Source organism: Arvicanthis niloticus, chromosome 13 (assembly GCF_011762505.2).
Source record: "Arvicanthis niloticus isolate mArvNil1 chromosome 13, mArvNil1.pat.X, whole genome shotgun sequence".
NCBI classification, from domain to species: Eukaryota; Metazoa; Chordata; class Mammalia; order Rodentia; family Muridae; genus Arvicanthis; species Arvicanthis niloticus.
The window spans coordinates 74,482,285-74,495,725 of NC_047670.1; the positions used below are offsets into that span (position 1 = coordinate 74,482,285).

At 45.0% G+C, this 13,441-nt stretch overlaps 1 protein-coding gene across 4 annotated transcripts in view; it reads left to right on the top strand.

The window, feature by feature from the left end:
- Positions 1-13,441, top strand: part of Atf1 (activating transcription factor 1) — a 36,755-nt gene that overhangs the window by 19,053 nt on the left and 4,261 nt on the right. For all 4 annotated transcript variants that reach the window (XM_076912083.1, XM_034517366.2, XM_076912082.1 and 1 more), the window contains 4 exons: positions 566-666; positions 7,533-7,663; positions 12,267-12,446; positions 12,538-12,697. In XM_076912083.1, coding sequence (XP_076768198.1) covers positions 566-666; positions 7,533-7,663; positions 12,267-12,446; positions 12,538-12,697 — 572 coding nt within the window. The remainder of the gene's footprint in view (positions 1-565; positions 667-7,532; positions 7,664-12,266; positions 12,447-12,537; positions 12,698-13,441) is intronic.

Below are 13,441 nucleotides of genomic sequence, written 5' to 3' on the forward strand. Positions count from 1 at the left end.
TGTCTTTTAACTAGTAGAATAATAGCATTGAAAGGTTTACTTATGTATTTTATGTATATGACTACTCTGTCTACATGTTCATTTGCACTCCAGAAGAGGGATCCCATTATAAATGGTTGTGAGCCACCGTGTGGTTGTTCAGAATTGACCTCTGAACTTCTAGAAGAGCAGCCAGTGCTCTCAGCTGCTGAGCCATCTCTCCAGCCTCTAACGAACAGCATTGTATTGGAGATGCGAGCTTTATTGTTTGCTCTGCTCTACTGTATTGTATCTGCTTTCTGGTTTCTTGATTGAGATTGGGTTTCTCTGCCCTGGAATTCACTTTGTAGACCAAGATGGCTTCAAACTCAGACCTGCCTGCCTCTGTGTCCACAGTGCTGGGATTAACTGCGCAGCACGCCTGGTCTGTTTGTTTGCTTTTAAATGTCTCTTTAGATGCTCCCCTTTCCTCTTCGTTTTGAACCTCAGAAGTAACATTCAAGAAAGCAGGTGACAGAAGGCAGATCATTCCTTTAAAAGTGAAAACTGGATTCTTCAGTGTATTAAAATGAGCTCTGATTTTTAGGTGTCATCGTTATCAGAAAGTGAGGAGTCTCAGGACTCATCTGACAGCATTGGCTCCTCACAGAAAGCTCACGGGATCCTGGCCCGGCGCCCATCGTACAGGTCAGTATCTTGTTATCAGTGTGTTCACAGAGTTCCGAGAAAATGTAAAGTGGCCATGGGTGGTTAGGTGAAGGAGCACATCTTAGAGAGGTTGCAGCCAGATTAAGCTGAAGAGTTTAGACAGAGCCTTTCTGTGAAGCCCTTGCTGTCCTAGAACTCACAGAGCTCTGGCCTGCCTCTCTTCCCTGAGTGCTGGGATTAAAAGCCTGAGCCACCATGCCCTGCTGGTATAGCAATATAAAAGCAGAAGTTCAGGGGGTGGGAATTGGACTAACTGTATACTCTCTCTTCTAAGTCTGAGCCTTTGTCTAGGCCCTTGTGTCCTTCTGTATGTACTAACCAGAAGCCTCTTGATCATTATGTACATGTGTGTTTGCCTGCATGAGTTTGTGTATTCCATGTGTATTCCAGGGGCTAGAAGGTCTTAGGTCCCCATGCACCTGGAGTTACAGGTGGTTGTGAGCTGCCATGTGGATGCTGAGAACCTGAGTTGTCTGCTACAACAGTAACCATTGAGCTATGTTTGAGCCCTGTAGCATTCCATTTTATTCAAAGGCATGTCCATGTGTTATTTTCTGTGATGCTGCCTGTATCCTGGTAGGATAACCATCCCTTAGTAAATGCCAAGTAATTACTTGCGCAGTGAATGGAGATCTATCTGTAAGTAGTACAGTCGATTGATAAAAAGCCTCTGGAATTGTCTGAACTTTCACATGGACAGAGGTGAGGTGGAGTGAGTGAACTTGTGACAGTTCCATGGTAGAATTGACTGACCAATCCTGGAGCCGTATGTGGTAAGAAGACTCAGAATGATGATGTGTGTGAACAGTGCTAAGGTTTTGGATGGTGTCAGAGGGGTCTGTAGAATAACTAGGAAAGATGTGCTAGATGCGAATCAAGGTGGCACTGACTTGATCTTGTGAAACTGGTCAGGCAGAGTGCTGATGCAGAAGAGCTGTTTTACCTGAGAACCACACATTCCAAGGTGAGCAAGGGAAGGATGCCTGGTCCAGGAGCTCGGGTTCATCAGATGGAGGGAGAGGAAGTAACACAGAACTAAGAATGTGCTTTTGTTTTAATCCCAGGTGTGGGATATGGAGCTCCTTCAGATTGCCCACAGCAGCTACCTGCTGTGATTTGATTGGCTGGCTGCAGATAGCAGATAGTTTCTTCAGTTCTGTGACATTTGGAATTCTGGGAACTTTTCAGAGGGTATATAAATGCTAGGGCCCCAGAAGTGGAGGCTTGTTGGTTGTTGGTTGCTGTTGTTCCTGGTTGTAGTTTGTTAAGTAGTCCATGTGTGAAGATGAAAGAAGAAGAAGAAATGACCTATCCTGACAAAGATCAAACTTGCCCCAGGAATGAATGGATGCCTCTAATCAGGAAATAGTGTAATGATAAAGATAACCTTTCCCGACTCCTTTCCGGGATCTCTTTCCTCTCTATCCTACCTAGTGTTAGAGGGCTGAAAGGGTGGAAGAGAGACAAACTCACAAAATAGCAAAACACACCAGCTACAGAAGTCTATCAGTAAAAGGTGATCAGGAACCAGGTAGTTGAAACTTGTACTTGATTGACTCAGTAGTGAACAGTTGTGTTAACTTTGTGTAATTTTAAAAGGATTTGTTTTTATATTTTCAATTATGTGTGTTAGGGTATGCGTGCATGGGTGCAGTGCCACAGAGCCTGAGAGAGGGCGCCACATGCCCTGAGCTGGTGGTTAGGAGTTCCCAACAAAGGTACTGACTGAAAAACGGACACAGCTCCTCTGCAAAAGTGGTCTTAACCACTGGGCCATCTCTCTGCTATAATAACTGGCGTCTTTAATGACATTTTACTTGTTTGGTTTTTGTTGCTGTTTTGTTTTGAGACAGGATGTATAGCCCAGGCTGGGATCAGGCTCACTGCAGTTGCCCTGCCCATAGCTGTCACCAGTGCAGAGAGTGTAGATCTGAACCACTGAGACTACCTGAGGTAACTAGCCTTTAAATAGGAATGGTTGAGTTGGTTCCGTTTTACTGGTTTTGATCCATGTTTGGCTTTATTGATTTTGTGCCTGTGTAAAAATTCTGGTCATCAGGAATGTGTGGTAGGTTGAGAACCGCAGTGCACAGGCAGCAGAGGGGTTGCATTCCAACACCCCACCTACGGGCCTTTCCCAGTTACTTCATTCCCTGATTCTGGGCTCCACTGTCTCAACAAAGCACAAGTTTACAATGGAACTTGATGTAGTTAACACATGGTGCTTCAGAGGACACCTCCCCAAAACAAATCAACAATTGTGTGTGTGTGGCGGGGGAAACCATAAAGAGTTCACAATTGTGTGTGGTGGGAGCCCTAAAGAATTAAACTGAAAACTATAAAAGCTAAAAGAAATAATGTAGTATTAGCAGACAGCAATAGATGTGATATGAGCACCAGTAAAGTCCCTAAAGAACCCAGATCTTGAAATTAGCAGGGACTCTGTCCGACTGAAATCAGGAAAGATACAAAGAGACCCTACCACTAGAACAGAAGACTGGGAGGACTTTGACAATGAACAAACCTAGGAAGATGGGCCCTTTACCACAGTTTCGATGTGACTGAAGAATGGGTAATCAATCAGAGAATCCAAGTAGACTACCTGGGATGAGCACAAAGGTAAATAGAAGGAAGGAGACAGGATGGGAGGTGAGCCTCAACATGAGCTGCATCTGCCCACTGGCAAATGCACTAGGCATGCTGTTGCTGAGCTAGCTGTGTGCCCAGCCCAGATACGATTAGATCTTAAAAAGCTTCTAAAAGATGAAAATTAGTTAGAAAGGAATGACTGTTAAGCTAATATCAGTTGTTTGAACAGTACCATTAGACAGTAATGGACTGAAATCTACCTTTCGGCCTAGAGTTCTGTATCTAGGGATGTACCCCAGTTGTGGTTTTAATATTCTTGGCCCAGGGAGCTTCACTATTAGCAAGTGTGGCCTTAATGGAGGAAGGGTGTCACTGTGGCTGTGGGCTTTGAGACCTTCCTCCTAGCTTCCTGGAAGTCAGTCTTCTAGCTCCCTTTAGAACTCTCAGCCCCTCCAGAGCCAAGCTTCCTGCCATAATGATAATGGACTGAGCTCTGAACCTGTAAGCCAACCCCAATTTAATGTTGTTCTTATAAGAGTTGTCTTGGTCATGGTCTGTCTTCTCAGCAATAAAACCCTAACTAAGATACCAGTGGTTAATTTAATTACTAAGACTTGACTAGCATGTGCATGACCCTGGATTTGGTATCCTTGTGCTTCCCCAAAAGATGAGTGTTTACTTGTTACTGTTGGCTTCTTGGGTTTTTTTTTTGTTGTTGTTGTTGTTTTTTGTTTTTTGTTTTTTGTTTTTTTCCCAAGACAGGGTTTCTCTGTGTAATCCTGGCTGTCCTGGAACTCACTCTGTAGACCAGGCTGGCCTCGAACTCAGAAATCCGCCTGCCTCTGCCTCCCAAGTGCTGGGATTAAAGGTGTGCGCCACCACCGCCCGGCTACTGTTGGCTTCTTACAACAATAACAATGACTCATTTAGTAGTTTGATAACAAAATAGAGAACTGGCAACATATGTCAATGTAGAACATTTATCTATATGTACAAGGCCCTGGGTTTCATCCCCAGTACCACAGAAGGGACAAAAATAAGAGATAACACAGGAAAGGCATATAACAGCTTAGGTGACAGCACTTTGTAGGAAAGGGGTTACTCTGAAGTCGTAAATTGTGACACTACCGTCTATTGATTCCTGGTATGTAGCGCATAGATATTTTATGTTCTAGTGTTTATGCTCTAAATGTTTAATAGTTTGACACTGAGAATGGAATGGGCACTGCATTCTGGGATATGGTATGCATGTGACTGTCAGAGGACACCTACAGGCTGATGGTTCTCTACCTTGACCATGTGAATCCCTGGGTCAAACTCCAATTGCCAGGCTTGGCAACATGTGCTTTAACCACAGGGCCATCCAGCCACCCTGAACTGGGTCTTCCTGCCTCAGCTTTCCAAGTGCTGCTGTAGAGGCATGTGCTGCCAGACACCGCCTCTCTACAGTTTGTGGTAGCAGATCTGCTCTTGTCTATGAGAACCGTGGCTTCTCTTCCACTGTGGCTATATATAGTATTGGAAGTTGAAAAGGCCCTTTGTTCTTTCTGAGTGAAAGACACTTCAGAACAGCCATCTTTCCTGCAGAGGAAGGATACTTAACAGTGTACAAAGGCCTTGCACCTCAACAGATACTTGCAATTTTTCTTTGGTATATGACTGACATAAAATGTAGCTAGCCCACAGTATATTGATAAATGCTAAGCAGAAAGACTCCTTACCCCCAAGGTGTCTCCGCATTACGGTGTGGGCTCTGTAGATGCTTATGCTACTTATTTTTGAAACAGGGTATCACTGTGTATCTCTGACTGGCCTGGAACTTCACAGGTCCACCCGTCTCTATCTCTGGGATTAAAGGTGTGCATGGCTAAACTCCACTTGATTACTGTACTTTTTTAAAAAGCATCAACAGATACTTAATTAAAGCTCCCAACTTTATGGTCCATCTTTCTCTACAAAAACAGATAAAGTTAGTTAGTTAGGTGGAGATTGCATGCCTTGGATCCTAATTCTTAGGAGACAGGCAGGTAGATCTCTGAGTTCCAGGACAGCCAGGGCTACACAGAGAAACCCTGTATCATTTTTTTTTTTTTTTTAAATAAAGAGAAAACAAAATGAAAAACAAAACAACAAAAAGAAACAAAAAAATCCACAAAAAACTATGGAGTCAGCTGTGTGTTGTCCAGCTCCATGAGCGACCTGACCTGTCTGGACGGATGCAGTTGGCACAGCGGCCCTGGAGAACAGGCCTCCCTTTCCTAGCACTGTGCAGTGTCATCCACTTCCCTGTCTGTTGGGATTTTTACTGGTTTGGATTGTGCTGGTCTTGTGCACATTGTCAACAGTCAGTTCATGTGAGCATCAGTCCTGTCGTGTCTGAAGATGCTGTTTCTGTGGAGTTATCCTTCCATGGGTCTCTGAGTTTTGAGGAGAGGGGTTTGATGAAGACGTCCCATTTAGGGCTGAGTGCTTAAGACTTACAAATCTCTGCACAGTGTCTCTAAGTTTTGGGTCTCTCATAATCCCCACCTCATGGGATAAGAAGCTTCTGCAGTGAAGGTTGAGGGGCACTGACCTGAGTCTAGCCTACTGTGCCCACTGGAGGGGCCTGGAGAGATTGGCTCTGTGGTTCTGCAGACATCACAAAGGAATGCAGATGGGCTGGAAGGAAAAGCCGACCGGGCAGCTGAAATCTAGTCTGACATTTTGTAGTCCATTGAGACAGTGGGTGAAGACTATGTTGTGGTGAAGAACAAATGCCCTTAGTCCTACACTGTGGAAACTGAGGCAGGGGGTTGCTGGAAAATCAGTGGTAATTTGGGGCACAGCACCTGGTAGTGTCCAGCCTTGCTCTGTGGAATCATGTGAATTCTCATAAGAAGCCCAGCTCTCTCAGGGCCAGTCCTTTCTAAATGAGTAAGGAGGCGCCTTGATCTCCTTCCTGTGACTTGTTCACTTGAGCAGTTCTCCAGGAATCCTGCAGCTGGGCTATCTCTAGCTCAGGCTCTTGTTTCCAAGGCAGTACCTGGCTCTGTGGGAAGGCTTGAAGGAGGATATTTACCACTACAAAGGCTTCCTTGCCTTCTTTCCTGTTGGAGTTTGTACAGGCAGCTGGGTTTTGACCAACACTGGCTTCTCTAAGGGACTTATTCTTAGACAAGAGGGTTCCGTGTCCTTGTAAGTAGATGTGGGCTAAGACTGGTTTAGTACCGGTGTAAGTTAGAACCTCTCTTCGTCTCTCCAGGAGCCTGCCTGACTCCCACTTCTCTCAGTGGGCTCGTCCTTGTAGTGTCAACCAGTAGCAGGCGGCTTCAGCAATAGTACAGGCACAATAGCTTCCATTGTTATGAATGCTTTTTTGGCTGTAGCCATGAGTGTAAAGGTGTATCTTGTTTGTTATCCTGTGTACATGAGTTATTTGCATGCTGAACTAAGCTGAGTTGAGATCTGTCCCATCCAACAGCCGTAGATGAGTTAAACGCTATAATTCCTGACTCGGGAATCATCTGAGGGTGACTCACACTGGAAGGAGTTTCTGAGATCTAAAGCGTTCTTAGCAACAGCTCTTAGGAAAACTGCTTCCTTGTGGTGACTCAGCTTTCCTGTGACTCCGAGGCTTGGTGCAGCAGCACACTGACTTTAAAGACCACACTCTTCGGGGGAATTCAAATGCAGAGATTCAATAAAGTTGCTAAGCTGATTTAGGGCTGGCTTCTACTCTTGGTCAGTCTCTTTTCTGTCTCTGGCCATGGTCCTTTACTGTGTGGTCCAGGCCCATTCCATGTTTCCAGGCTAAGAAATCCTCCTGCCTGGCCTTTCAACCTGAGACTGAAGATATGCACCACCATATCCAGTTAGATTATCTCACTTTTTTTTTTTGGTTTTTCAAGACAGAGTTTCTCTGTGTATCCCTGGCTGTCCTGGAACTAAAACTAACTCTGTAGACCAGGCTGGCCTCTAACTCAGAAATCCACCTGCCTCTGCCTTCCAAGTGCTGGGATTAAAGGCGTGTGCCACCACCGCCCGGCAGATTATCTCACTTTTAACCTGATGATTACTTTTAACGGTTTAACATTCACTTTTAACGGATGTGGTGGCTCATTCCTGAATGCTAGCACTGGGAGGCTGGCAGGGTAGGAGCATCACAGTTTGAGGCTACACAGTCAGAAAGAGGGAGTGTGAGAGAGAGTGCCTAGTGGCTTCCTTTTATGAAGGCATTGTCCTTAACAGCATTAACACTGTTGTATTTATTACAGGAAAATTTTGAAAGACCTCTCGTCTGAAGATACACGGGGCAGAAAAGGAGACGGAGAAAATCCCAGCATTTCTGCCGTCACTTCTATGTCTGTTCCAACCCCCATCTATCAGACAAGCAGCGGACAGTACAGTATGTTTGGGGTTTGTTCCACATGATACACACACAAGACTTAACTTTATGGGAAGAAGTGTATATAGAAAGACTGCTGTATTTTAAGGGTGTTAATTATTAGCATGTGTAGGAGAGACAATGCCTTTCCTGCGTTACCTCATTTCTTAGAACAGCTCCGTGAGATGGACATGGGGTGTGGTAGCACATGACTGTCATCCTAGCACTTGAGTGCACCAGGCTCATCAGGTGAAGGCCAGCCGTGCTACATACTGAGTCCAGCCAAGCCACTAAGTAATGAGACTGCAGTGGTCTCCTCCCAAGCCCTCAGAGTTAGATACTGTCCCTGTTGTCACATTGCTTATAAGTAATAGAGCCAGAATGTCTATCTGGATCTAGAGACAGTATTTTCCCAAAGCATGTACCTTGTACAAGTCTCTTGTATACACATGTTGTCTGTGACCTTCATACTGGTGCAAATTAGTATTTTGGTTACTTCTATAATAAGAATTAAACACAGGCTAGAGTGATGGCTCAGTAGTTAAGAGTGCTGACTGTTCTTCAGAGGGCCTGAGTTCATTTCCCAGCAACCACATGGTGGCTCACAACCATCTGTAATGGGGTCTGATGTGCTCTTCTGGCATGCAGGTGTACATGCAAATAGAGCATTTATATGCATAAGTAAATCTTTTAAAAAATTAAACATGATATTTGAATTTTCAGTTTGAGATTAAGAAAGAAAAAGAATGGAGACTTTGGATGTGACAGTAGCGTGCACCATGAGTAGTGCTGTCTGTCAGGACAGAGAGCCACATTACTGGCTACTGGTGTGAATCCCGTCTGGGAACTAGTGGTGGTGGAACAGGTCTAGTGTGGCCTTGGGAAAGTTACAGAAAGCACAAGTCTCCAACAAACAGACGTGTACACATACCCAGCCAGTGAGTAGAGGTCTAGATTGGTACTTGTGCTAACATCTGTATTTTTTGCCTAAGCATTTAGGAAATGGATTCCTTTCACTTACTAAAATGTTATTTAATGAAATTAACAGGTGTAATACAGTTGTTTCTGAGATAGGTGTCTCACTGTTGCTCTGGCTGGCCTGGATCTCTGAGGCCTGCCTGCCCTCTCCCTCTTGAGATTAAAGGCATGTGTGGCCACGCCCAGTTGTCTCTAACATTTTTTAAATCTTTCATGTTCCTTTGTTTTCTAGACAGGGTTTCTCTGCATAGCCCTGGCTCACGTGCTCTGTAGCCCAGGCCGGTGGTTAATGCTTAAGTGCTTTTCCATCATGGAGGTTTCTCTATCTTAACTGTTTTAACTGCTGCTGCCCCTAAGTTTATGTTGGTGAAAGTGAGGAAGGAGCTTCAGCTTGTAGTTACCTGCTCAGTTTAGGGGGTGCTGCCCTGTGAACTTTTCCCCAATTTTCCTGGTTGTTCTAAAATACTTACAGTAAGGTTCACTTTGGAAATTTGGATAGATGTGGTATATAACACACTCACCACAGTCTGCTTGGTGGTTGATGTGTAGCTCAGTGGTAAAGCACTGAGTTCTATACACAAGGCTGAGGTTCAGTTCCTAGCACCGTGGTGAGAAAAAGGTGAGAAAACTCAAGGAAGTCTGGCACCTTCCATGAAATGGCTGCAACACCTGACCACCTTTCAGTCCTCTAACCACTGAGCCACATAGCTTCCTGAGTCACTAACTTGGGTCCATCCTGACAGCTAGCTTCTGTTGTACTTTCATTTCTTTTCTCTGTTACAGCTAAAGTTACTGATTAAAGGGTCAACTACATGGGTGTGGTGACCCACAGCTGTAATCCCAGAGCTGGCGGGGCAGAAGCTGGAGGCTCAGCAGTTTAAGATCAGCATTGGTTATGGAGCAGTTCTAGGGTCAGCCTGGAATGAGGTCCTGTCTCAAACCAAACCAGACCAGACCCTAAAAGAACTAAAGTGTCAAGTCGACTCTTGTGCCAGTCCCTGCTATGTGTGGCATTCTGTTTCACCAAGGATAATATCCAAGGCCTAAGGTTTTTTGTCCCAGCCTTCCAGTCTGGCTACACGGGCTTTCTTGCTCTACTTCCAGCCCACAAAGCTGTTTTCATTCTTCAGGGTCTTTGAAGTTGTTACCCTTGGTCTGCCTTCTCCACATGCAGATAGTCACATGCTGACATCCTTAGTCCTGTCTTTACTGTGTGCTTGTGTGGTGTACATGTGTATGTGGGTGCGTGCACACATAGAGGCCAGAAGAGGGAGTCAGGTGTACTCCTCTTTCCATCCCACCTCTTCCTCTGCTCTAGGGTCTCTCTCTAGACTTAACCCAGGCCGCAATCCTGTCTCCACAGCACCCCAGAATTAGAGCTACAGGTGTGCACAGGACACCTGACTTATGACCTGAGCACTAGGTGCTTGAACAGTGCTGCTCCCAACTGTGCAGCCAGCGGCCAGCGAGCCATGGGACAACTCTTAATTACACTCCCCTGCTTTAGATTTCATTACCTGTCTAGAGTTCCCTGGACATGTAAGAAACAGGGAACAGTGGTTGCAGAGGTGACTGGGGGTCGATGCCGGCTTTCCTAAAGCTGAATGTGCTTCCTCAGCATACACGGGCTTCACTGGCACCTTCCAACACATAGACGGTTAAGGGCAGCAAGAAAGGAAAAACCTACCGAGACACTTAGGCAGATATTTCAAGCAGTAAGTGGAGATAAGTACAACACAGACTAGTATTCAGGACAGCAGAGTCTGAGAGGACCTGTGGACATCAGTGTTTGCAGTGTTCAGGACCATAGCCACCAAGCCAGGGAGACTGCTTAGGGGTTTACATGGTTCTGATGAGGCTATGACTGCTCTGGTATCAAACAGTGCAGCTTCAGAACAAGTAGGACTAGATCAGTACATATGGCCAACTGGAAGAAGGCAGGTTACAAAAAGAGAAGTGCATTGCTGCTTGTATCTAATACCCAAACACTCATTTCAGCTGAGTACCCCGTACACACATTGGGTATACAGCACTATCAGTTCAATACACACAGTGGCTATATGTTACTGTCAGTCCTGTGTGAAGCCTAGGAAAGGAACCAGAGACAGTGGGGACTTGATGGTACAGAGAGTAGTCACCTCCATGCTGCAGTTAGTAAATTAGGAATGAGACTTTTCTGCTTAAATATTTCTGAGAGAAAATGATACCTGTATCACACATATAATTTCAAAAGAAACCTGCTAAAATATCAGGTGTTCTAAAGTCAGGCACTGTAGAATTTGGTCCTGGGTCTTCCCACACCTATGTTCCCAGAAACAAAGACTCAGACTCAAAATATATATAGCCATATAGCTAGGCTCTTCTGACTATATCATAACTTAATAACACAGTTATTCTAACCTGTATTCTGCTACGTGGCTCATTACCTGTACTCAGGCACCAAATATCTGCCTTCTCACATCTTCCCAGGTGGATCTCCTACCTGGCTGTATCTCAAAATTCTTTCTGCCTCATGGATGTCCTTACCTTTTATTCTACCCTTTCCTAAAGGCTATAGGTGTTTTGTTTTAATTGAAAGGTGATGCATCCATATAACACATAGGATCTTCTGTCTACGGGGTATTAAGGTATGTGTGGGTCTATACATGGGGTGCAGTTGAGTAGTGGAGCTCCTGGGAAAATTCCTTCTCAGTGAGAACCCCTCCAGCACATAGACTGCTTTGTTTTGGCTTCCTGGTAGCCAGAGTATAAAAGGGGAAACATAGTGTTGATTTAAAAAGGCACAGACATGAGGCATTGACTTCTGATGGAGATTTGCCTCTCAGGCACGTCATTTAAGAGAGCACAAACATAGGTGGAAATGTCTGACATCTGTACTGTGATCCACAAGTGGCTTTCCAATGCCTTTATTTTTCACTAGGTGTTAAATGGATACTTTACATTGTTTATCTTTTTGTTTGGTTTTGATTTTTTTTTTTCCCCCTCTGTGTAGCCCTGACTGTCCTGGAACTTTGTAGGCCAGGCTGGCCTTGAACTCAGAGATCACCTGCCTGTGCCTCCCAAGTGTTGGGATTAAGGGCATATAAAACACAATATTAAATTCTTCCATTTTTTTTTTCCTGTACTAGCTTATGGTGGTCTTGAACTCATGATGCTACTCTCTGTACTTCCTAAGTGCTGGGATTCCAGGTGTGTCACCATGCCCAGGTTCAGATCAAAAGTAAAATGTTTATTTGCTATAGTCTTGGGCTACATGAGATACTGTACACCCAGTACTCAAAAAAATAATTTAAAAAAATCCTTGGCCGTTAGATATTTCATTATTGCCCAAGATTTCTGTAGTAACATCAGCAATTAACATAAAACACCCATTGGTTCCAAAATGTGCTCTTTTTACGATTTATTGTGTCGTATGCAGCTTGAGACAAAATCTTGGGTAGTATGTCTAAACTATAAAAATTTGTAAAGACATTGCTATTTTATTCCAGTCTTTTGTTGTTGTTCTTGTTTTTGTTTTTTTCTAGTTTACCCAGAGTGGTCAGTGATTTAACCTGCATTCAGACCTATTTTTTAAATGTTTTTTTGTCTTATGTCTTTCTTTGAATTAGTGTATTCTGTAGCCTTATATTTCTCTGTTTGGTTAAAGTTGCCATTGCCCCAAATGGAGCCTTACAGTTGGCCAGTCCAGGCACAGATGGAGTACAGGCACTGCAGACATTAGCCATGACAAACTCCAGCAGTGCCCAGCAAGGGACAATCCTCCAGTATGCACAGACCTCTGATGGACAGCAGATACTTGTCCCGAGCAACCAGGTGGTTGTACAAAGTAAGTGTGCCTTGTTACCTGCAGGTGGGCCCAGGGCCTTCCTAAAGCACTCGATGAGTAACGCCAGCTCACGTTTGGCTCTGCTCTACAGCTGCATCGGGAGATATGCAGACCTACCAGATCCGTACCACACCATCTGCCACGTCACTCCCACAGACTGTGGTGATGACTTCTCCTGTGACTCTTACTTCTCAGACAGCAAAGACAGATGACCCCCAGCTGAAAAGAGAAATACGGCTGATGAAAAACAGGTAAGTATAGAACATATTCCAGCGTGGGTGAGGTCTCTGCATGTGGGGACGAATCTCGCGTGTGGGGGGAAGGGAGGGAGTCCAGCGACAGAGTCTCAGGGCGGTCCGGCACCAGAGCTTCCCGCGCCGCCAGCGGAGGATCCCACATTCACGCAGCTGTCGGTGGGCGGGCCGGCGGCTGCATTGGCAAGGTTCCAGGGTTCCAAAAGCTGGGAATCAGGCGGAGAGACCATGGACACGTGGAGTCTGGTTTTCCAAAGCTTTTATTGTTCATGGCATCGTGAATGGATGCAGGTGTTGTGCGCTTCCCCCCCCCCCGCCAAAGGCCAGGGGAGACCAGTCTTATAGGGAAGGGATAAAGGGGAGGGAATAACTTAATTAGCTACGCCCCTGGCCTTTTGATAATTCATTAATATTTAAATCTCTGAAGGTAGAGACTTGTTAATCACGCCCTCTACCTGTGCCTTACGTGACTGAAGGTAACAGGTTAAATGGAGTTACCTCGTCCAAGGCCCAACATCTGCACATCTCAGAACAGTCACACAACACCTCATTAGATGAGAGGAAGAAGGTTTGCATCAGCTTTGGTGTACTGCGTGGTGGGTTATGTCCAGTGGGCGTATGAGTACTGTTGATCCCAGTGGGTCAGGTGACATTGTTGTTCAGTCTCTGCATTAAATGGCTTGTGATGTAAAGTTCTTCAGTTTTACTACGTCCTTTGAAATAATAGCATTGCTGAGTGAG